Source organism: Macrosteles quadrilineatus, unplaced genomic scaffold (assembly GCF_028750875.1).
Source record: "Macrosteles quadrilineatus isolate MER2022 unplaced genomic scaffold, UCM_ALF_1.0 Scaffold_9__3_contigs__length_116548681, whole genome shotgun sequence".
NCBI classification, from domain to species: domain Eukaryota; kingdom Metazoa; phylum Arthropoda; class Insecta; order Hemiptera; family Cicadellidae; genus Macrosteles; species Macrosteles quadrilineatus.
In genome coordinates this window covers 56,291,945-56,318,608 of record NW_026542602.1, presented here as the reverse complement: position 1 = coordinate 56,318,608, position 26,664 = coordinate 56,291,945, and the positions used below count along the sequence as shown (strand labels likewise).

Below are 26,664 nucleotides of genomic sequence, written 5' to 3'. Positions count from 1 at the left end.
AGTTGAGAAACAATTAGACAAGGAAATAAAAGTATGAATTGTCTATGATGGAAACTGCTTCTTTTTAAGAGGCCATTTGACTAATGGCAGATGTTATGATTATTATTACACATTTATTTTATTCATTGACTCTAGGATATTGAATTATACATCCAAGCTGTCACAGTGTTTTTTTTTATCAAAAAATAATACTTAGTTTTGTGAGCGGGTCACAGATTGCACCAGAGTTAAAAATTCACTAATACATTATTTTTTGTTAATGATAAAGTTGGCCCAACATAAAGGATTCTATAATTTTAACTCAATAAGTAGGCCTAGTCATCTTATCATTTCAACTATGATAAAAAAATCAGTAATTTTCAATAGCACTGTTGGAAATTCATTTGTTTCTATAGCACTCATTCAAGATTTATCAACACCAGATATCATAATTTTAATTTGTTAGTTTTTGTTTTTTATTAACAGGTGTTTTATATTTTTAATTTATTTAAAACAATGAGAAGAGCGAGTAGTAGTAAGGATTTTAAGTTAGAAGGAACACAACAATTTTGCTAAGGAGAAATCTTTAAATATTTCTTAATGTATCAGAATAATTTTTTTTAGTTATAATATATATATATATAATATCATAAAAGTTCTTATAATCTCACACAAGTTCTAACAAGTGCAATCCATCGTTGGCTCACTGCACTATGTCCATTTAGATCAACTGGTGACAACTTTAACATGGGGATGGAATGTCTAGTTTCATCAAAAGGCCTAGTTACAGATGTATTATATCAAATTAGAAATTGAAAAAAATAATGGCCAAATAAACAATCACAAAGTTTTAGGCCGGCGCCACACTATCCCATTTCGCCGGTCCGGTTAAACGGCACCCGTTTGGCGGGATGATTCAAACGCATTGGTTTTTAGGGAGCGGTCACATTGTTGCAGTTGTAGTGTGTCGACGGGATCCACTAATTGCTGCTCGAAGTATATTGCGGTAGAGCAGGATGGTGTGACAAGGTAAAGTCAATGCGGTAAAAACACATCCCGTGCCATACGGGATAGTGTGGTGCCGACCTTAGACAGTAAAATGCAGGAAATTGTCCCTGAGTACTCAGTTGTTTTTCAATGTGAAACGTTTGTCTATCAATGTGGGGGTTAGTGTGTTTTTTATGTACTTTTATTATCAATGACGACTTTCATATACAGAGTTAAATAACCTGAACGACACCTTGTAGGGCCTGAAGATGGTTCCTACCTGAACCGAAACTAGTTGCCACAAGCAGCAGTTTGGATTACTGAATGCAGGTACTTTAACCATTATAAATAAAAAAAATTGCTAATCAAATTGACTTTGTGATATTTATTTTGTGTTTAAGGTTTGTTTTCAAATTGAGATGAGGGGATGGAAGCGCAACTGAGCGTGTTAAACCTGAACACGATTGAAGGGTGGGTGTAGAATGAAGTGAAATGTTTTATGCAGCTTTGTATACCAACTGTGTAGTGTCACCCATTTCTGTTTAGATGAAACTGATAACCGTCCTCCAACTAATGAGGTGAATATTTTTGTCGTCTAACTATTTTTGGTGAATATTATGATTTTTTTTACTTGGTAATCAAATTTTGAACAAAAAAAAATTAAAAGGAGGGAAACATTGAAACACAAGAGTAAATAAACGTAGAAAATTTTATATTTAACAGGGAAAAGTTTAACACTGTTATAAAACACACATCAGCACCTGTAGCTTATATCATCCATAGATAATGTTTTTTCTTAAACGGCAAAAAACAGTTTAATCTATTTTCACTATTCTATAAAAATTCAAAACTGCACCTGTAACTTAAATCGATGGTTTCTTTCATCACTAATACAGTTTAATATTTAAATGACCATATGAAATGAAAATTTAAGATATACAAGAAGTAATTTTACTTAAAAAGAGTTTGTTAACTTTGTAGTTTAACAGAGTTTAGTCAAATAAATCAAATATACCTTACTTTTATAGAGGTAGAAACCTAAAAATACTGCAATAAGGGCTAATATTACTCAGTTCTTAAAAATAACACTAAATTATCTTACAATAAGTAATAACAAACAACGAGAGAACACTTGTACAATCATTGAAGTAGGCAAGTTGTGAAAGCAGAATACCTACTAAGTGATGTGTCAAAACCGAATCTCAAATCTCAAAACCATAAAAACTTTGGAAAAGTTTCAGTTTCGAGATTCAATCAAAAGTTTTGAAATTGAGGATTTTGGCAGTATTTTCACGCAAGATGGTAGCAATAGAGCAAACAGATCACCACAGTAATGAAACAAGTTAATTATATTCTGAACTTCAAAAGGCATTTTAAATACTATAACTGGAATGACATACAATTCAGTTTCATAACAATATTAACTAGACAGAAACACAAAGAAATATTGACCACTAAATGTTTTAATTGATTTAATTTGCATGTTTATGTTGGTGTCAGGATTTTAATTTATTTGTATGTTGGTTGTTTTTTAAAAAATATGTTGTTTTGGGTTGCAAGTTTATCAGTCACATTTATATGTTATTATGTCAGGGTAAGGAGTCAATCTCTTTCAGTTTTGATTACATAATTAAAATTTAGTTATTGCCTGTAAATTTAATGATTACCTGTATTTTTTGTAACTTCGGCTTTTGTAAAAGCTAAGCAAACAAGTTTTGCGTTTACGTTTTGAGATTCGAGATTTCTGGTTTTCGACCATCACTAATACCTACATATTTTTGCAAAGGAATCTGATTTTAACAAATGCATTTTCAAATCAAGGTGTATATTCTAATTTGAAACATCATACTTTGAAACAATCACTTTGTTTGATTAGGAACCCTGTTTGGTATTTACGAAAACCGAAAACTGGGAAAACACCATCAGTTTTTTTGTACTTATGACTTAATTACTTCGTTTTAACAATTTTCCTTCTTCCAACAACTCGTCTGCTGATCCCACAATCAGCGTATAACCATTCAGTTGTAAGCCTTTTAGTGAGCTGACTATGTTATCGACCTCTTCTTGGTTCCTTACGTACACCACAGCGAAATGCCTGCAACAAATGTTTGCAATGCACTCATGACAAATAAAATTATATTTGGTTATATATTTAGATATTTATTTATATTTAGAGATTTGTGCCCTCTTCCGCTTACTTGTGAGGGATTTTCATCTTCCTTGCACTCCTAACAAATCTTAAACATTTGGCCCATTTACTAATGAGGCTCCCACGAGGGACTTGTTATTGAGGTTATCCTTATATATATAATACGTGAAGGTAATTTCTACAAAACACTACTCCTCCATTAATATTGGACGGATCTTTACAAACAATGAGTCAAAATTAAGTATTTTTTGTGTAGACGCCCCCTTTCACCAATTCCTGTAATAAAAGTCCTCGGGCTTTGCCCCACAGGTCACCAAAATCTCAATGTATTTTTTATAAAGAAAATATTCTGTTTACATAAACAGACAAATAATTTGTATTAATTGCATACTAAAACAGCTGTTCATAGTAAACACATGATAAACACAAGAGTGTTCGTTTTCATATTTGATAACTGGAGTGGAGTGATTGATACATTATCTTTGAGTTGTCTCTTTTAAGTCATCGGAAATTATGACCGTTATTCGTATTGAAATAATGCTGTATGCCTAATACAATGCAGTTGCTCGAAATAGAGCAACAGGTGCACTAGTACTGTATAAAAACCAGCCATGTTCTAATGTACGTTGAAAAACTTAAATTTTAACCAGTTATAAGATGCAGTACAAACTGAAATATTCTCAATCATAATTTGTTTAGCGACTTATACTCACAGCTTTGGGTACGGTGGCCTATCATAGTTTTTCATGGCTACATGTAGCGGGTTAACTTTCGCCAACTTGCAAAGATCATAGATGTTGTTCTGACCGAACTTAGGGTGATGGTTCCCGATTACTGCTACCTTCGCTGATGTGGGAGGAGCATTTTCAGCAGGCTGTGGTGCTGGGACTGAAACACGTTCGTGAGTATTTTTATACTTTTCAATGAAATTGCGACCATACAAAGTAGGTATTTCAAGCCAAGGATGAATGGAGATGAGTATAGGATGAGTGGCACAATTTTGTAGCCTTGTTAGTGACTAAGGCCAACTTATTCCTTAGACACAGCTGTTAATTAATAGCCCATTTTCACCTTGATATTAACACATAGGTCTAATTAGCAGGATAGTACTACGGATAGTAGTACTCACTAGTGCAAACTTTAATCCACACCAGGGAGTATTTAAAACAGAATTAGAATTTTACAAAATATATTAATTGTTTATTTATCGGTAGCAGATAATGATTTCTAACATCTAATATCAGTACCGCCAAAGATAAAAGATAAAACATACTCCCTTAGTAGATTTCTCATCCTTATGGAACAGCTGAAGCCAATTTTATTGTTAGTTCTGTACGGTGCACTGTAGAGGTTGAGTTTTGTTTACAATTTGTTGTTATTTCAGTCATTAAATCTAATCTTAAAAAATAATTTGTCCCCTAGTTATATCACCAAACATTAAAGCTCTATCATGAAATCAACCTTAAAATACTAGAAACAGAATTTCGTCGACACTAGCGCCTAATGTCACCCACCGTACATGAACTAGACACGAAAAACAAGCTTCAAAATTTACATTGGGATGAGAAGTCTACTTGTGTTTGTTAGTCTACTATGGTACCATACACCAAAAAAAGATGTCCTTACATGGTACCAGTTTAGGAGGTCTTCTAGCTGAAGGCCTACTCGCACCAGCAAAACCTCCGTCTCCGCCGCCATCATTTCTGCGGTCTGGTCTCTGCTGGTTGAAGTTGTTGGGTCTCCTGCCAAACCCGCTCCCGCTGTCGTTCCTGTTCATCTCTCCGAACCTTGATTTAGGTGCGTCAGTATCCTGGTCTCTAAATAACAAAAATTATTGACAGCTACTTATAGGCACCTTACTAGAATTACTAAACTAAATGTTTTTACAAAGTTAACACATTAAAATCCAGTTTCAATAAAAATGTTCAATTTTGGTAGAAGAACCAACAAGAAAGAAAAAAAAAAACAAAAACTGTTTGGTGGGGTAGAGAAGTTTTGGAGAGGGGGGTGATTGGCTAATAAAATGTGTTCCAGTTGTAAATAAACAAGGTTGGAGTGGGTGAGATGGTTAAAACATAAATCAAGCCATATGACAACTTATAGGTAATAATATATAACAATAATAGTGGAACCAAAGACAACACATGCAGCCTACATGGAGCACAACTGTAAAACTTACTTACTCGTAAAACTTTAGGTAGTTCTTGTTTGCAGTAATTTGAGTGTTTACATTTTTTCTGCACCAGCATTACACTTAGGCCTACACAATGTCAATAAGAACTAAGAGTAGGTCAGTCCTGCTTGATTTTGATATTTAATATTTTGTGAAGTTAATTTAGGTTGGATCTGGTTTATTCAGAAATCACTTGACTCTATCCAACTAAAATTTGTTGTAAGAATTATTTATAATAAAATAAATAGTTAGGGGGCCTAATCCACAATACAAGATGTACAGTTAAAATAAAACCCATGGTATGTGGGGGTGAATATGCAAAAATGGACTTCCAAGGGGTGTTCCGTCTTGAAGCAATGAGCGGATGAGTCTTGTAGTGCCACCTTCAGGGTGTTGGGTCTACTTACCCTTGCCTGTATCTCCTGAAAGTAGTTAAGTTTTCCAAACTTAAATGCAGCCTCAACCCATGCCAGGACAACACTCAGGGCAGAGAACTGTACAGGTTGGCTCAAAAGAAATCCCGAGCAGCCTTAAGTAACCTAAGCCAGACTAAGGGGCAGATGTTTAGGCCTACAGACGCCAAAGTGCTAAATACAGCCCTGTCAACAAAATTTACATTGTGGGCGAGTTCCTTAATACCAGTGAACAGGAAGCGTGTTTGGCTGCTCTGGGTTTCTGGATCCATTTAATCATTGATTTTATGATAATTATTAGTCATTCATGTAATGGGTATTAGTTTAGTTATGCAATGTATTTTTAGTGATGTAATTTGTGACGGATACCATGCAACATGTGAAATTGCTTTTCTTACATTACAAAGCTGCATCACTAGATAAACTAACCAAGCGTGTGACAGTGGTGCTTTTGTGTACGATAGGAAATATAACTAGCTATTAACAGACTATACAACAGCCATTAAAGCAAAACAGTAAATAACTTTACGCATTAATAATAAATAAAAAAAAAATGGTGCTGAGAAGAAATAAAAAGCTCTGAACACTCACAGAACAGAACACTCCCAATTAACCGAGGTTGTTGAGACAGAGACTACCTCATTTACCAAGATCTCTGATAACACAGAGATTGTTTAGATTGGAATCTACCATAATAAAGTAATTAATTATTGTTTCCGACTAAAAATTAAAGATATATAACTTATTTAGGTCTATAACGACCTCAGATAACAAGAGTGCCCTATGACAAGGCATAAGAACCTCAGGGGATTATAACCGAGGCTCGAATAATCGGGAGTGAACTGTACAAGCAAAAGTTGCAACACTTTTTACGCATGAATTATTTTGAACATACCCATTAGAGTATTGCTGATATGAGCCTCGTTGCACATGTCTGAGAGAACACAACAATAATTAGAATACTGTAAAATTAATAGGCCAAACATAAGTTAGGCTACTTAGATAAAATACCAGTTAAGACAGCCTTTCACAAACGCAGAATAACTTCTAACAAGACATCAACTTTTATGCTGGCGTTCTGACCAGTCCAGGTCTGATTATGACTAGGTGAACCTGTGAAATTAGGCTAAATCCCAAATTGTTTGTCAGCAGCCAACCTCTCACATGAATCTTTGTGACATAAAAGCATTTAAAAGCTTTGTCCATAAACGTAGATTTTCCTTGTATATACTGTAGCCTATATGGATTTGAACGGTTGGTATTTATGGCCAATTATCAATTATTGAGATGGGGACACCACCTAGGTGCGTATTTTAACCCAAATATGAGTGAAGGATGAGTGTAGAATGGTGTGTGATGACCCGTGTAGCTTTGTTACTGACGAAGATGAGCGGTTTCATTAGTCAGGATCATTTATTTATAAAGCCCAATGATCAGGAACAGCTGGGTCCAGTTTCGAGCCATCAAAAAGCTACTGACTTTTCTCAGGATCGAACCGGCGACCTGGATAGGCCTACATCAAAACCAAAAAGTTAATCGGTCCCGGGTATTGGTCTTACCATGAGACCTATAATAGGGGGGGGGGCCTATCAAAAACTAGCTATCCCCCCATGGGAATTTAGCTAAAACTGAAAAACATAGCTGGGGGCTTTGGTATTTATTAAATGCCAAAATCTCGTAACATATCCTGTAAGTATTTACCATAGGCCTACAATACAAGGAAATCTGTTGTGACTTTGCATGAAGGGTACACAAGTCTGCTGTGGACGTAATAAGATATTGTACTCTGCGAGAGCAGAGAATTTAATAGGCAGCAATATGATCATACAAAAAGGCAGGCTAATACTAAACGAATCCAACAGGCTCCAAACAAATGTAAGGCAGCTTGGGACATTGTAATTAGGACTAGTAAGGCCCGCACAATTATGAAGTGACCAGTGAGTCCAGTCCAGATGTCTTCAAGCAGTTCATTTTCGGAGAAGTGGATCGGATTGTTAATTCTACACCATTAGTTGATAGTAATTACTATCTGAACTTTGGGGAAGCATTTAATGCAAACAATTGGTTCACCAAATGGAGACATGTTATCTCATCTAATGACGGTCATCAAATCTTTTAAGAACTCACTTAGCCCAGATGTCTATGGTATTAAATGTAATTGTGCTCAATAAATTGCAGATGTGATAGCCTTGCCTACCCCCTTTAATACTTTTCAATGAAATGGCAATAATACAAAGTAGGCATTTTAAGCCAAGTATGAATGGAGATAGAGTGTGGGATAATTGGCGCGATCTTATCGTCAATTCTTAGTGACTAAGACCTTTTCGGTAGTAGTTAAGTTAATGTCTTTCATCGTGCCCTCAAAGCTGATCGACCTCAAGATGTTCAATAGGCTGCCAGCTGGAATAAAATGCCTGGATAACAACAGTCTCAAGGCCAAAATTCATTCCTGGCTCATTGGTAGAACCTATTGCTCATTGAAGGGAGTACTTAGATCAAACTAGCTTAGGCTGCAAAAAAAAAAAAAAAAAAAAAAAATACTAGCCTAACTTGTTAAAATAGCCCCTAGTCCAAAGTCAAAATTAATGCAAAACATTCAGTGGTCTTGGTTAGGCCTACATGAAGGGCCTAACTGGGCTGCTTTTGTTCAGGCATACAGTTTCACTTTACCAGAGTTTGTTCCGGTTGAACCCTTACAATTTTTATAATGTTAGAAGCCCATTAGGCCTATACTTAGCATGTAGGCTAGCCTAACTTCAAGTTAAGTCTAACAGAATCCGGTACCGTAGCTGTTTGGCTCCAGGGGGTGGGCATTTTTGACAGGGACTTTCTCCCTAATTCTGGTTATTTCCTATTTCCTACTTACCATTTTTGGGGTAAAACATTCCAAACCTCGTACACCCCCTATTTTTGGGGCCAATTTTACATTCCAAATTTTATTAAGTTAGGGGGGCATTTCCCCCCCCCCCCTTAAAACTAAAATAAGGGGGTCTATAGAGGTACGGTGATGGTTCAATTGAATTCCTCGCCCCAAAAATAGAGGGTGTAAGTTACAAGGTCTGGCATGTCTAAGGCCTTCCCTAAAAATAGGTGAAATGCAAAGATTAGGGAGAAAAGTCCTGTCAAAAATTCCCACTCTCCAGAGCCAACTTACACCTAACGTACCCAGAGAAATGTATCTCATTTAGGCTACTAAATTAAGTACGTTTAAAAATAGGTTAGGCCTAGCCAAGTTATATATATATGACGTAACTATACACGGTGCTTCCAGCGGTGTGCGCCAGAACCTATGGTAACCACAGCACAGCTGACGGTAACTTTAAAAATCAATGGGGTAGGCCCAAAGTCAGCTAACTTAGTATCTAACTTAACTTAGTCCTTACGATTATAATGAAGCCTAGGCTAATCCTACTAATATTATAAATGAGAAAGTTTGGATGTATGGATGTATGTTTGTGACAAGTAAACGCATTAACCACTGGACGGATTTTGCTGAAATTTGGCATGATGATAGCTCACATTCCCGATTAACATATAGGCATATTCTTATCTCAAAAATCCTTTCGGGCTCCGCCCCAGTGGCTCTATAGTTCCCCATGTTAACCTTATGAGTATTCATATTAAAAGGGAATTAAAGAATTTAGTCAGCTGTTTCAACTAAAAAGTTGGTTCTATGATATGCAAAAGCATTAACCCTCCGAGTGTCCCTTGTTTTGGCCTTAATGTCTGCCTATTTTTTGCTCATTTGCAAGGTTTTATAAAAACGGATCTGAGAAGCTTGAAAACAATGTTAATTATACTTTTCTATATACCATTTTGTTTGGAAAATCATGGGCTTCAATATTATACATAGAACATAAGGAACATTTGTTTCCAAAAAATTTTTTAGGTAAAAAAAATATTTTGGAAAATTTCCAAAAAAAAATAAGTTCCCGCTCAATGAAATTGTATAAATTATAGGCCTATAAATATTTGAAAATAGCCACTTTGTTCTAAATTTTATGAGGATTACAAATATATAATAATATAAGGAAGTAGATCTGCAAATAAATAAGTTATGGGCAAAAAACAGATTTCAGTACATAGCGTTTAGCTAAGAATGCATAGCCTAACCATAGCTAGGAATCTGGCTGATAATTTACATCAATATCACTACCGGTACCTACTTCTTCAGGATCATCAACCAGCCCTTCAAAATCACTTAAAATCTTCTTGTAATGCACCACGTATAACTTATCACTACTTTTGATTTTTAACACTAAAACAATGATAAACGTAATAAAACACATCAGTCATCGGTCCGAGGATAACCAAGCTGTTTACAAATACGCACGTCAGCTGCCTGCTACAATATTTTCGGAACTAAAATGAATAGCGCTTAGAGACAGACCTCCGGAGAAAGCTCTGAATCTGTAAAATAAAACGATACCTAACTCGATCCAGTTCAATCCGATTTTGTCAGTCATAGAGCCTTCGCCGTAAACAGTGTTTGTGAGTCGCTGCAGCGACAAATAACACTCGGAGGGTTAAAAACTTACAAGGATTACCAACAGGGTGCAGCACTATTATTTTTTTTCAATTTATGACAGCAGCTAATTTGCAACCAAAAGGTGAGGGAGCGTAGCTAACGGAATTTCACCCTGGAGGCGAGTTAGCGTAGCGAACGACCTAACCTGAAGGCAAGTGAGCGCAGCTAACGAGCTCCAACTTAAAGGTGAGTGAGCGTAGCAAACGAACTTCAACCAGGACGTGATTGAGCCATGCGAACGAGCTCACTTATGAAGTAAAACGGGGCAAAGCCCGCGGGTACAGCTGAGTGAGCGTAGCGAACAAACTTCAACCTGGAGGCGAGTTAGCGTAGCGAACGGGCTAACTTGAAGGCAAGTGAGCGCAGCGAATGAGCTCCAGAGTGAGCGTAGCGAACGAACTTCAACCAGGACGTGATTGAGCCATGCGAACTAGCTCACGCTCACTTATGAAGTAAAACGGGGCAAAGCCCGCGGGTACAGCTAGTTTCCAATAAAAATAAGTCTGTTAACTTAGCCTTTAACTTAAGTTAACTTATGTAACATATGACCAACCTACCATAGCCTATTATTTTACTTTAAAATAAGATAATGTTCAAGTGTAAATAAGTAGTTAGTCTTAGGCCTACCATAAGGTGTCCAAGTCTAATTGTAATCATAAAAATTTAATGGTGAGATTCTTTTTACATCCTGGGTAGGCCGTCTAAATTTAACTTAAATGTTTGTCCCTTATCACTTCTGAAGAATTGCACAACAGCATGTTGCTGCATGTAGGCCTTATCAGTCTGATTTAATTAGGCTTATCACCTTAACCCTAGGGTATCTGTTGTGATAAAACCTAAAATGCGATATTCCAAAAACACGGTTAGACCTAGTTTGTAACAAGTAAGTGATAATATTACCTGCAAGTTTATCAATGAATTGCTTTCAGCAATCGTGTAGCGGTACCAATAATAGGCCTAATTGGAAATAAAAATCAAACACTCCAAAAAGATACACAAACTTAAGTTAAATGTAGGTTAATGCAATAACACCAACGCTTTATTTATGCTTTACCAATCTTGTCTTGAATTTATTCTAGTTCAGGGTTCAGTCAGACAACAACAAACGAACTGAAACTGAACTGACTGAACATAAATGATTAAAAACCGGAACCGGAAGTGAGAGCAAAAAAGTAAAGCTATGCGGAACGCCGGAACTGATGATTTTTTTTTTTAGTATTTTTTTATCACTCACTTGTTTTGATTCACCGCAGTCCTAACTCCTGAACCCAATCCGATTACTTAAAACTTGGTTTGGTTGTGAACTGAGATTTGAAAGGGGAGTTAATTGAATTGAACTTTATCTGATCGACTAAACGCCTAGACGTTAAACTATATATTTGTCTAATGATTATTTATATAGAAAAAAAACGTACTGTTTGTTCCAATGTCAAACAAAACTCGTCAAAATATTATGTGATAGATAGGGTGGGGGCCAGAAGTAACAGAGAGTAAAAAGTCAAGTGTTAGTTTGTTTGGATGTGTTTGCGTATACGACACTCCACCGCCTCTGGCTTCCCCAAAACCACATGGCAACAGCACTGTCGAGATTGCCGTCTGACGCCACGGCCGCCTTTAACTTCAGTGGTCGTGGCCTACGAACTGGCAACGTCGCAAGTGGTGTTGTAACAGCTGTTTTGTTTGGAAGCAGCTAATGGTATTTGTGTATTTACAAAAGATTGGATACTGGACTAAGGTAATATTGTATCCGCTTAAAATGTACAGATTTTTAATTCGTATTGTTTCGGTTTTCAATTCTGTATGTTTTATTTTCAATATTTTGATAAATTTATGTTTATAAATTTAAATTTAAATCAATAAAGTGAGAATTAATGGGCTGATGTCACCTGTCTGCCATGCTATCGTATGGGACGTCTGTCACGGAACAACACCACTTGCGACGTTGCCAATTCTACCAGGCCGCGGCCTGCTGACGCCCACGAATACTAAAAGTCTGACGCCCTGCGCCAGTGCACTCGCATCTTGTTTACCCGCAACGATCAATCAATCAATCAATTATTTAAGATGAGGACTATTCATTGATTATTCAAGTTAACATTTGTTTGCATAAAAACAGTTGGCCATAATCAGGATGTCCACCGACCGGGAAAACGGGAATTATGTGTGATTTTTTTGAACCGGGAAACCCGGGAATTATGTGTGAATTTCGTATTTTACCGGGAATTTTCAATTTGCTGCGATCGCACATGCCGATGGCGTTTCCGTGACTGCGGGAGACGATGATAACGTTTCCGTGACTGCGGGAGCAGACGATAACGTTTCCGTGACCGCGGGAGACGATGATAGCGTTTCCGTGACCGCGGGAGCAGACGATAACGTTTCCGTGACTGCGGGAGACGATGATAACGTTTCCGTGACCGCGGGAGCAGACGATAACGTTTCCGTGACCGCGGGAAACGATGATGATTATGTCCAAAAAATATAGCTTGACGATGACGACCCCAGGAAATTAAACTACGATCGAGGAAGATGATAACTTTACTGTGATCGTGGGAGAGGATTACAGAGTTAGGCAATAGTCTGGAACCCCCCAGTTAACTTTTTAACGCATTGCAGTAGGAAAACCAAACTCGGCACATATTTACAACATAAGAAATTTCACTTTTTCATCAAAGTTACAACTTTGCCCCGGCCCCCAAAATGGGGTATTTTCCAGACTTTCCAGAAGTGGGGGTGTCCAGACTTTATCTTGCTTACTCATCTTATATTAAAATGGCTGCCATTTTGATTAGGGGTGCGATAAGGACCTCTGGTTTGCGCCATTCAATTTCTCTTGATAAACACTTTAAAATGAGGGGTGTTTACATTTGAAAATTTGGGGCTGCCACCAAAATACCCCGTTTCGGGGGCTGGGGCAAGGTTGTAACTTTAATGAAAAATTTAAATTTCTTGTGTTGTAAATGTGTGCTGAGTTTGGTTTTCCTACTGCAAAGCATTAAAAAGTTAACTGGGGGGTTCCAGACTTTTGCCTAACCCTGTATAATGATTCTGTTACCGCTGAAAAATATCAGGATTTTGTCACAACCACGGAAGACAGTGGTGATGTTTCTGTTACTGAAGGATATTCAGGATTTTTCAGTTATCACACAAAATTATGATGGTGTCTCTACGACAGTGTTAGATGATAACGATATAACCTCGAGTTTGGCTTGACCAAAAATTTCAAAATGGCACACTTCTAGAAAGTTTTATTTTTATATTTTTTGTAATATCTTCATTTACCTTTAACGTGGTATTTATTTAATGTGTTTAGAAGGGCTTAAAACTTAAATTGGCTACATGAAAATTTTGAAATTATTGAAATTTCTGCAGGTCACTTGAAAAACAACCCATAGCTCCAAAATTACATACTATATGAAAGTACACAAAGACAGGGGTTGGTGTAGTAAACCTTACAGAAAATTTTGTACAATTGAAATTATCTCTATGAAGAATCTATTTTTCAGGTGTCTGTACAGAGATTCGACAAATTTTGTTATCGACATATCACTATTTTTAAGATGTTATTGATAAATTGTAGGTTTAAGGATTAGTTTTTAATTTTCGGATTATTTAATCAGTAATATATAGAAATTGAATAATTGTGACAGGCAATATTACAGTAATCATAAATTTTGTTTCTTTGACTGAGAATGCTCTTTCCGATAACTGAAATAGCGAGCTGTGTTAGTGCTAAAACAGCATTGCGGGAGTTGGCGCAAAACACTTTGGAAATTTTAGTATAAAAAGTACAAACTGAACAACTTGGATTTTTTTTTACTCATAATTTTTTTATGGTTTACACCCTCATAGTACAATTTTGTTCACAACCGTACGAAAATGGGGTTATCTGTAAGTAGTTGGTGATGTTTCGATGAATTTAAGTAAAATATTGTAATGCTATTTGTATCAAATGTAAAGAAGAAAATGACTTACATAGGATTTTGTGTTTTCATAGTATGTTTTATTGATGTTTTAGGGAATTTATTTAATATTGTAACGTTATTTATTTAAAATTGTAAACTCAAACTGAAATATCTTTATTTTTGACTGTTGTTACAAACTGCATAATTAGCGTTGACAAAATCATCTTAAACAAATCAAAACGATATTTTCTTATAGATACAATTTAAAAACTTAAGGTCATTGTTCTCTTAAAAAGTCTTCAACAATCAACACTGTAACAACAGCGTGACAAACAAAAGAAAACTCTTAACCCCTTTGCCAAATTTGTCCACACTATTTTCCATCTTCAGGGGAGTGGACAGTGCATTGAAGAGTTTAATGCCATTGTAAAATAAATGATTTTAAAAAAGCGGTTTTGTGTTTTGCTATGTCTAAATCGGACTGGCTTCTCAAACCATAGGAGATAGGGTGAGACAGATTTTGTAAAAAGGTCAATATTTTTCTTAACAAAAACAATACAGTTTTGTTGAAGATACAGATGGACGGAAAAGTAAGAATTTTATTGTTAACAAAAAGTGTTTTACAGGAAAATTTATTGTTATTGTTAAGATTATTTAGCCAAACGAGGTTCAAAATAAGTGAAATACCGTAACCGAAAGAAACAAATACACGATCAAGGGGGCACCGGACAGAACTAACAATAAAATTGTCTCCAGCTGATCCATAAGGATGACAAATCTACTAAGGGAGTATGTTTTATCCATGTTTATGTATCAATCATCTAGATAGAGATACTTTTCGTACAAAATTTAAAGCAAATGCTCAAGAATAAATATTTTGTCCAACAACTTAATGTTCATATCATTTTCTTAAACTCTAAGCATGCTCAAGCAAAACAAAAATAACATTTGCCTAGTGAAGAAACCCTTTCTGTGGATTGCTATGGAAGGAACTGTTAGAAACAATACAGTAAATACTGATCCTGTATGCACTTTAGACAAACCAGTATTCATATATTGGAAATTGGGAAGTCCTCCTTTACCTCCCAACTCTTCAAAAACTAATTCCAGAAGAGTTGATAATAGTTTAGCCAAACACAACCTATTTAACCAATGTTCTAGCAAGAAACAGCTGCAATAATCACTTCTGTGTAACAGCTGATTGGACATTTCCATTGACAGTGCAGGCTAGTAGTGAAGGAGATTACTACATATTACACTTATTTCCATTCACTTTGTCTCTCACAACATTTTGTCTGAGTGGAACCGAGACAAACAGGATCGGAGTTCTTCATCAGGAAATTAATAAATTATAAACGTAAAATCTAGTTCTATACTCTTAATATGAGCAATGTTTGCCCGTATGTATGCTTCTTTGCACAAAGACCATTTCCTTCATATGATGTAAAAAATCAATTATTTCTAGCCTTAAAACATGTTTCATGCAGTTAAAACTGCCAAAAAAATCTAATTAGGCCTACGTAAAAAAATTTTAATTGAAAGTCAATGATTTTTAACAGTGAGCCTTATGAAATACTACTTTGGCAACAAAATAACAATGAAAATCGTAAACAAGAAAAGAAATAAGCATAACAGCTGATTACAAACACACCTCCAAAGAGGTTTATGATTTATGACTAGAGGACAATGAGATGTCATCCTTATAACTAACTGGAGTTAGCACGTAATTGCAAACAGGTGGCACCATTCATTTTTTATCTGTTAATGCCCAAGGCACAATCCACATGATGTGGAACTCTGATTAATCTAGATTTTACGAGAGAATTCACAAAGGGAACTGCCTAGAATGCATGATAGCTATCATAGCCATTACAATAATTTGCAACCTTACGAGTAACCTGACACCATTCAACAAAACTTTACTGCCCGGAGAGCTTCGGAAAGCCTGGAAGCACTACAATGTAGAATAAATACTCATCAAACTTATGGGAAAATTGCTGTTAAATAAAAAAAAATGTAATGAGTAAAAATACCCCCGTCGCAGCAAACCTGCATACTAAGCGAATTTCCATTTACCCGGCTTGATTTCTACTAAAATATTCCCTATAAATTTTCAGATTTATTTCCTATTTAAATAACATTAATTTTAGTGAGTAGTTAGGTTTGCTGCTACGGGGAAGATGTTGAGGTGTGTTTTTTCAATTGAAATATTGATAGCTTAGTATGAAATAAACCAAATTGCCAAATTTGATTAAAATATATCCATAAACAAGCAAACTAGAACAGTTTATTTATTCTCCATAAGAATAACATGGGAATTTTAAATTTACATTTTTTTTAATTTTCTCCGTAGTCAATGAACATTCAAAAACACTTCAATATACTAAATTATTTGTTTTTTTAAAGCTCTTCAAAATGGTCTAGAGAGAAATTTAGAAATTTAAAGTTTTTAGGGTCAAAAATGAGAAAAACCCATTTTTACCCCATAAAACCCCCCATAAACCCCTGATCCCATGGTCCGATTATGCTGGTTCGCGAACTCGTTCGAATAAACGTAGGTTTACACGTTTGTGCCAAATTTCATCAAAATCGGATCAATTTTGCTCGAGTTATCGCGCTAACGGACACATATATAAATATATATATATAAATATTAAGAAAACTGTAGTGATTAGGGCTACTATTTTGATATATAAAAGCATTATTAAAAACTAAGTACCCTTTTTTTAATTCATTTTATATTTTAAATAAAATGAACTAAAAAAAGGGTACTTAGTTTTTAATAATGCTTTTATATATAAATATATATGTATACTAGCTGTGTACCCGTTCTACGCACGGGGATCTTATAATATTCAGTTGAAACCTTCTTATATAACGAACAGCAGTTGGTTTGCATATTTTAAGATATGCTGGCCAAACTATTATACATAGCTTCATTTTATGTTGTTTTTTGTTGTTCCGGATCGGTATGACAATCAATAAAAGGTTAAATTACCTCTGTGTCTGCCGGTCGATCCTATAACGGTAGGCTTACTTTTATTTTTACTATCTGATCTCGTTTGCATGGCTCAATCACGTCCTGGTTGAAGTTCGTTCGCTACGCTCACTCACCTGTATGTTGGAGCTCGTTCGCTGCGCTCACTTTCCTTCAGGTTAGCTCGTTCGCTACGCTCACTTGCCTTCAGGTTAGCTCGTTCGCTACGCTCACTCGCCTCCAGGTTGCAAATTAGCTGTTGTCATAAATGTAAAAGAAATAATAGTGCTAGTGCTGCACCCTGTTGGTAATCCTTGTAACTTTAATGCTATTGAACATCACAGAACAGAACCAACTTGTTTAATTGAAACAGCTGTTAAGATTCAATAATTTCATTTCTCATAAGGTTAACATGGGCTTCCAGAAATTCCACGTCAAAAATCGACAAAAACTTGATTTTCAAGGGTTTACTGTTAAATATCTAACTGTCTCATATTCGATGAAATACGTCTAAAACCATCTCATATATGTATAGTATTTGGAAAATAAGTTTCAGGCGGGACAGTGCTATAGTTATTGAGGAGTAGTTGTAATAAAGTGCGTATTTTAGCGTTACCAAGAGAATGACAGATAGACAGACAGACAGACAGACAGACAGACAGACAGAAATTGAGATAAGGTTTGATTCGGTTTCTCTGACCTATGAAATGTAAAAATAACCAAAAAGTTCATTATTCTAAGCAATGTACAGACAAAACTCTAATTTTATTTATATAGATAAATATATATATATATATGAATTTGAACGGATGGTGTTTTTGCCCTCTGGGGACCTCAAAACGAAAAAGTAAATCGGTCCCGGGTCTAGGTCTTACCATGAGACCTACGGTAATAGCTTATTCCCTATATGGGAAATTCGCTAAAAACACTTTGCACACATATTTCACATTGTTTTGTACATTATGTTTTGCTAAATTCACACTTTTAGCGAATTTCCCATATAGGGAATATTAGCCATGAATGGATTTACCACTAAGCAAGAGGGGGCCGCAGAGGATAGAGAAAAACTTTTTTTAGATAAAAAAATAATTTAATTTAAACCACTAATTTACCGCGATCAAAGATGACCATAATGATGTCTCCGTAAACCAAGGGATATGCTCACGATTTAGCCGCATCCGACGGTGATGTGTCCTCAGGATCGCAGCCCGCGGAAGACGTTCAATAATTAGCCGCTGTCACGAGTGTCGATGATCATGTCCCCGTGATTGCGACCCGCAAGGAGATGTTCACGATTTCGCCGCGGTCGCAAGTATCGATGATGATGTCCCCGTGATTGCGGCCCGAGGCAGATGTTCATGATTTACCGCGGCCGCGAGTGTTGATGATGATGTCCCTGTGATTGCGACTCACGGGAGATGTTAACGATTTCACCGCGGCCGTGGGTAACAATGATGAAGTCCTCATGATCGCTGTCCACGGGAGATGTTTTTAACACGACTTTGCCGCGATCACAAGTGTCAATGATGATGTCCCCGTGATTGCTGCATCGCGGGAAATATTTACGATTCTGCCACGGTCGCGAGTGTCGATGATGATGTCCCTGTGATTGTGGCTCACGGGAGATGTTAACGATTTCGCCACAGCTAAAGGTGTCATGAGGATGTCCCTATGATGGCTTCCCGAGGGGACGTTTCCGATTTCGGCACGGCTGTTGGAGACAATGATGATGTCCTCATGATCGCAGTCCACGGGAGAAGTTTTTAACAAAACGTTGCCACGATCGCAAGTGTTGATGATGATGTCCCCGTGATTGCAGCCCGCGGGAGATGTTCACGATTTTACTGCGGTCGCGGATATGATCATGATTTCGCCGCAGTCACGAGTGTCGAGGACGATGTCCCTTTTTTGCAGCCCGCGGAGGATGTTTACGATTTTGCCGTGGTCACGGATACCTATGATGGCTTTGACTTGGTTTAGGAGAGATGTCCACGATTTCATCCATGATCACCGGTATTGATGATGATGTCCCCTTGATTCACAGGAGATATTCACTATTACTTCCGCGATCGCAAGGAATTTCCACCACAGGGGGGGCCGCGCAAGTAATTTGGCCTAGGGCCGCAAGTACCCTAAATCCGGCACTGAATATTAGTGAATTTTCCATATAGGGAATAAGCTATTACCGCAGGTCTCATGGTAAGACCTGGACCCGAGGTTTAAACTTGTTAAACTAATTAGGCTATATTTAAATAGGTAGGGAATAAATCTGATATTTTTAAGGAGATATTTTAGTGTAAATCCAATCAGCCAATGGAAATTCGCTTAGTCTGCAGGTTTGCTGCGGCGGGGGTATTTTTTAATCCTAGCGTCAAATTACAGAAAACACATAGCCATATAATGTACAGTAGACTGTCTCTTAAATCCGGACTCCTCGGGACCGAGGTCAGTCCGGATAACGGTTTTTCCGGTTAAATTGACTTCCCCAAAAACTCGTTAAAACGGACCATTTAAATGCATACTGTGTAAGCCAATAATGGTTAAATTACGTAAGATATTGTATTTAAACATGTCATCACTGGTCTCGAATCTAACCCACGAGAACAGTCGTTTCAGTACCACCCACTTCCTGCCGATCTACTCCGGATAGACTAAAATAAAACATACCTCGTCTTGCAGTTCAAACAGTGTGTTTTTGTTAATCCACTACATGTTTCGCCATGTTGGCATTTTCAAGTGGTACACAGAAACTTTGAAACTTTATACCATCCGAATTGGACTTGTCAAGTTGTAGAAATTTACATTTACACATAAAACTGTATATACATTTAACACGCACGAACAAAACATTTTCATGTAGGCCTACAACACTTATTGCAACCCGATCACGGCACTGACGGTACTGATGTAGTGGATTAACAAAAACACACTATTTGAACTGCAAGACGAGGTAGGCCTATGTTTTATTTTAGTCTATACTAAGCTGTTCAGGGGCTAAAAAATGGAATTTAATTTACTCCGGATATACTGATGTGCTGATAAAAATTGCCGGTTAAAGAGATGTCACTTCCTCCGAGCGTAGTACGGTTAAAAAGTGTCCAGATAAGAGGGAGTCTACTGTATGGCATATTAAAATGGCATGTATGGAAATGTTTATGCTCATTTGAGGAAAATTTTAAATGGCTAATCCTACCTTCCATAATTTCCATCGTTCCTCTTCTTTTTCCCATAGTTTACTCTGAACCGTTGCTGGTTTCTCATTGACTCTACACAGTTATTAGCTTCATCAGCAGTAGAGTAGCGCACAAAAACTAAGGCGTTTACTCTATGGAGTCTCGCAACACAACCAAACTCCTCGAATATTTCATGGAGCTGAAAATAATTTGTTTCATTATATATAGTTAAATATTATATCAATTCAAATTTATTTTAAAAATTGACACCTTACTACACATTGTAGTCTGCTGTAGAACAAAGCAACACACCCCAACAATATAGCAATGGAACAATATATGACACCAATCTTCATTGACTAATTTGATTTGATTGTTGTCCACAGTCATGTCTGTTGTGCCTATTATTTGGATTGAATTTTTTTCAACTTAGCCTATGTTAGGGCCACAGAGTCTCTATGGAGTTTGAGCTCGGTACCGCTACAATGGGCATTAGTTTGGTTTCCTTCCACTAGCTATATTAAATGAGTTTGGGATGAAGAATTATTTACATATTAAAATCAAACCAGTAAACACCTTTAAAAGCCAAGTTATAAGGGGATGTAACAAATCTAATGTGATTCTAAGAAATATTGGATGTGCAGAGCTGTAGGTAAATAAAAAATTGCCCACATATTTATCACAAAAATTATGCATACGAGATTTTTAGTTTGCTTTGATAAAACCAAAAAGTTAATCTTAACCAAATTAGGGTCTGTTTATTATTTTAGGTGTCTACTAATATTTAAAAAATATATATATTTTATTGCAACATTGGTTAGTTTAAATCTAGACTTTAATTAATTTAATCTAGCCTATCGAGAAATATATATTTATTCCATTATTCCTTAGCTTACCTCATCATCCGAACAGTCTTCAGCATTTTGCACACACACACTGTATAATCCGTCTGGTCCTGGTTCTGCCATTATTTGCGTCTAAAACAAAAAAAAAACCTTTCCTCAGTCATTGTCTACTTCAATAATCACCTCAAAGAGTCTGCTACCAACCCCGCGCCACATCGGACCAAATCAGTATCATGATAGCACTATCTAAATGTTTATTGTGTATTCGTACCATTTGAATGTTTTTTGTGTTCGTGTCGTCTGTGTTTTAAATGTGTTTTTGACGAGTTGCAAGCTTTGAAAATGTTGTCTTCGCAACAAAACATGTAAGCTGATGAGCAATATTAATCATTGGACTATTTGATGGAGGTACGTCAAAAACCTATTATCGTCGTAACAATATAGTCCAGGGGCCAGAAACAAGAATTTTGCTTAAAATATGGATGTAATAGTTGCACAAACAACATATTGAAGTACAAGCCAACATCTAAAAAATAAATTTTGATAAATTAACTAAAAGGCTTCCACGATCTGTAGGGTCCAACGACGTCACAGACATAGACTTTATTCAAAACAGTTGACAAATCGCCCTAGTTAGTCAGAGCCACTCATCACCAGAGTAGTTAAACTTAAAAGACATTTGTACTTATAAAGTTGTACCGTATACAAATTGAGTTAGATACTTCCAAAGAAATCATGCCTGAAAGAACATTGACGGTCTATAAAAGGCTACATTGGACACATTTTAAAATCAATTTTTAGGAAAGACATGCAATTTACAACAATGTAGCTTCAGTGAAGATTAAGTGCAGGGCAAAACTTGCAAGGCTCAGTGTTACTTTTGAAAAATTGCAATACAAATTGGACTGAATCACAACTCCCAGATGTGACAAAGTTGATCTCACAGCAAAAATTGATCTTAATTCTTAACCAACAGAATACTTCTCTGAGGTTATTAAGGCTAAGCTAGCGCATGGTAAATGTTTTGATCGGTCAATTAAAAAATTGGCCAAAAATAAATCGCCCTTAATTTATGTCTAGGCGCACTTGTGGCGATTTTTTTGTCAAAAAGAAAAATTGATTTTTGAGTGTGTTAAGCTGTCCTAAAATGAACTTTGTTAAATTAACCTATGTTTGTGCTCTTCTAATTAGATCAAAGAAAAAAAGAAGACAATGTAAATATTGGGGTTCATCCAATAGTAAGTCAGAGACTTTTTTAAATGGACAGTTTTATAAACTGTGACATGACACAAAGTTCATTGCACAACTTTTCCATCAAATTTTTTTCACTATATTCTTTCAAATTTTTACTGTTCAGCTTTGGCCTTTTTCTATTTCAGTTATAAACAGTTCTGTATCAAAATCTGTCACTGTCATGGTACTGTAAAAAACAAGAAAAAATAGCAAAGAATACGATACACTGACACACATGACGACAGATAACTCACACTGAAGTTCACTGACTCCTGTGAAGAACAACAAGTGACTGGCCAATTTTTTATTTGACAGTGTGCGAGGACAGGTAACAACCTGTACGTTACGGTACAGATTTCCGGCCGACAATCGTTTCGCCTACAAATCTGCATCACAATTTTTTATCTCCTGTGTGCACGCTTCCACTTTATACATGATGCACAGACTGGCCGGTAAAATAATCGCCACAAAATAATCGCTTGTGTGCGCCTATCCTAAGGGAAACTATTTGGTGTAGGATGGAGAAGAAACTATTTCAATCGGAAGAAAATACATGGCTGAACCCTTGAGCTCCAAGGCTGAAATATACAGTTGAGAAACTTTTGTCGCATCTATATGCCTGTACAAGAATCAGGAATCAATGTTTTATTCCATTAGACACTTACAGTACATGCATATGGACATGTCAAAAAGTGGACATGTTGCAAAAATACCAAGCAGAGTTGCAACTGTACCAACTCGGCTTAAAACTAGAGTACGTTCCACAGAGTACGATATATTATCGGATGAAACATCAGTTCCAAAAACTAGGCCTATTGCATGTGCTGCAACTTGATACCCTTGAAATTTAGAACCACCGTTACCGGTACATGACCAACTTTGAGTTGACCAATGACACTAACTTAATGCTTTACGCAATTGGATCTGATAAATAAGGTTAAGATGTTTTCTGCCCAGCCAGGAGATATATCAAGAGTTTGAATACTGTCTCGGTCACAGTGTGCAACCCCAACAATGTGGCAACTTTGCACTCGCCATGATAATAACAGTGTTTAACATTAGTACTGTGCAAATGCTCCATATAAATTAGTGCTATAGCTGTCCCTCGGTATGGCCGGGATTGCGGTGTTGCCACAATTCTTTTGCCGTGGCTTTGCTTTAGAAAAGACAACTCATGAGAAGTTCACAAATAGGCTAAGTTATCTGGAAAGCTTGGTGGTAGAGGCCTGCTTAAAAAGAAACAGAGGCTTTATGTGGAAGTTGACTTGAACAATGAAAAATAAGTTATGTGGGGCTAGAAGGGTTTACCTTAGAAACTTTTCTACATAAATTTGTATCGAGGCCTGGCCTAACTTATTTTTACAATTACAAAATGCTCAGAGGTACAGTTTCTTAACACGTTCGCGGCGGCACGTCAAATGGCGGGCGTATCCCCAGTGCGGCGCAGCGCCGAACAAACCCGATTGCCGCGTGTGATTGGCTTTCCAATTTCGGTCTGACGAATAGCAAATAACTGGGGTTAGTGTCGTGCTCTTCAACCACTTGTTTTCCTCCATTACCGCATGTTCTCCTAGTTTCATTATATAAGCCATCTTTTTATTGTAGTCCAATCATTGTCAAAAGATCACCTTTTTTTGCCTTCTTGTTATTGTTAAGTTTTCTTTAATAATTTATAATTGCACTGTTAAATTTTCAATTCATTTTTGATAACCTTTCATCTCGGTTCATGTTCCTCCCAATGTTGTTACATTCACCATTAGCACTTAAGTCACAAATCAATCATTGTCACACTCTCATTGTTCATACTTGTTATTGTTAAGTTTTTATATTTTATTGCACTGTCAAATATTCAAATTTTTATATTTTCCTTTTTGATCCTGTATTTAGTGAAGCAGGCTGTTAATGTTAGTTCAATAATTTTAAGACCATTGCATGTTTTTTTTTTCTCTCTTTTGTTTGCCGATGTTGTTTGTTCATAGAATATATATTTGTTTTTCATTTTTCATTACTCAGTTGCGAATCATTAGTGTTTAGTGGTGTTAGCATGTACTCATAAAGCACAACCAAATAGCAAGATGTAAATCTTATAGCATGTTAATAGTATTTATTGATCCACAAATTGTTATTGTCCATGTAATTGATTGTACAAATGGCGATTTTGCCATCAATAAATAAATAACGTGCGAGGATATCCTGCTTTTCAACGAGAGTCGACGTAGTTCGCTAAACATCCACAGATAGCAGCTCTGCGTGGAACGTAGCCGGTCCCATTGGAGTTGTATTGCCAAATGGAGGGAAAAAGACGGTACAAAAAGTAGATTTTAAAATTGCCAAACGGGGATTTTACGGGGAAATTTACTACCAACCTACACCACAACAAAATACAGTATAGCCTACTATTGAGCAGTGCTGTGTGAGGTTTCAAGTTTCTAGCTCTAATCCTGGCTTAAAAATAAAATCATATCGTACCGCATTGCAGCTTGGGAGCAATCGCACCCATCAGGATGGCATTAAGGTTCCGTATGGGAGCGATCGCTCCCATGCCGCCACGAACGTGTTAACTGGGCTATGCTAATATCAATTGAAACTATCGAATTGAAAATATTGATTAATAATCAATAAGTTATTTTTAAATATATCTATTGTAAAATTAAACTATCATAACCTAACCTAACCAACCAAACTTGCTGATGGTGAAAAAATCTCATTAAGGTTTACTTATCGAATCGTTAGTTTCAATCAATATTAGCATAGCCCAGTTAAGAAACTGTACCCATGCCCAGCATTATTTAGGTAAAGACACCGAATTTTTAACTTGTTATAAAATATGTAACCATATGTAGGTAGCCTATAACGTTTAGGTTAGGCCTATTATTCTTGTTATTAGAAACTACCTCACCACAAAAATCAAATTTATGTTAAGTTGTTTTGTTAAAACTAAAATAATAACATACAATTATTTAAGTATAATTTACCTTTTTGCTTACTTCAGACCGGTTTCGAGCCTTTTTGTTTGACAAGACAATGCGATGGCTTGTGCATGTGATGTGAGTTGTGATGTTTGTTGGTTTCTCTGTACCTGTATCCTGTATCTCTTCTCTTTTTTTTCTAGTTTCTTTCTAATTCCAGGTATCTTTATTGTATTGTTTTTGTTTGTAAGGTTGGGTTAGGGTTGGTTAGTTCAAATGGCGGTATGATTTTTTTTAGGTTCTACTGCTTTGTTATGACTTTGGCATTTAACTAGCCAACAGCCAACTTTATTTAGTCTATGATTTTTCTTTCGTGAACACTTTTTCCTAGCACCAAGGCACTGGTTATACTTCTCCCTAATGCCATCGACTATATAACACTATAGTTATATAATCTCAAGGCGTCTCAAGTCTCACTAGTGTTTTAAAGTCAATGCTAATGCCCAAGTGAATAATTTGTTTTTTTTGCACAGACTTAGAACAACAATTTAAAGGTTGCTCAGATGTTGCTCGCTCTTAAAATAATTAGGTCACCCGGTCACCGCAAAGGTGACACCACCACAACCCGCCCCCTTCATGTTTATTTATTTATTTATTCCCCGGAAATGCCATTTACAATACGACATACAGTTAATATAATCAATGTTAATTGTACAATCTTTAGTATTATTAAGTTAATACTTCTAGATACACTTAATTGATGAGTGGTTTCTATAACAATGTAAATGTACAACATTTCTCCTGCAAAAGGCATGTTTCGATTGATGTATCGGTCTGATGTGACAAAAGACAACCCACCACCTGCAATTCCGACAACTTGCAACACGACCACGACAACCCGCCACCAGGGGCCTATTTCATAATAATCTACAAACTAATATTATTAGTAAAATCAGCTGATTGCCCAATGCAAATATAATGGAAATTACAAATTACAAGTTACAGCTTAGTTTATTATGAAACAGGCCCCAGGATGTTATCAGAAGTGGTGGGTTCAGCAGGCGGCCGTGGTTCAGCTCCATGTGCACAGAAAACATACTACTATCAGATCTACTATGTATGTTTTCTGTGTCCATGTGGTACGCTGTCGTCTACACGCCACAACGCACGCCAGCGACAAGGTGTCACCCCGGCAACCCTTCGCTAATTTTTTTTAGTATTCTATATGTGACGAATAAAATACTTTATTGATTGTAAAAATGATTATCATAGAACATTACCTATGGGATAAACACATAGGTGATGAGTTAGATGCCAGACTTTCCAGAAAGGTTTTCCTCCTAAGGAATCTAAAAAACTTAGTCAGACACCTACTTAAAATTAGCCTATTATG

The 26,664-nt window shown here is 36.4% G+C and overlaps 1 protein-coding gene across 2 annotated transcripts; it reads right to left on the bottom strand.

Annotated features, from left to right (window-relative positions):
- Nucleotides 1-1,657: 1,657 nt before the first annotated feature.
- Nucleotides 1,658-25,519, bottom strand: LOC129004314 (uncharacterized). 2 transcript variants are annotated; one of them, XM_054432849.1, is made up of 7 exons: nt 25,338-25,519; nt 21,181-21,261; nt 20,305-20,483; nt 6,597-6,635; nt 4,742-4,932; nt 3,829-4,003; nt 1,658-3,061 (listed from the first exon to the last, which is right to left on the bottom strand). In XM_054432849.1, the coding sequence occupies exons 2-7, from the start codon at nt 21,250-21,252 to the stop codon at nt 2,911-2,913; spliced, it is 807 nt and encodes a 268-aa protein (XP_054288824.1). In that variant the 5' UTR covers nt 21,253-21,261; nt 25,338-25,519; the 3' UTR covers nt 1,658-2,910. The 2 variants fall into 2 exon arrangements, with proteins under 2 accessions (XP_054288824.1, XP_054288825.1); XM_054432850.1 differs by lacking the exon at nt 6,597-6,635 and having other exon boundaries at nt 25,338-25,518.
- Nucleotides 25,520-26,664: the final 1,145 nt, after the last annotated feature.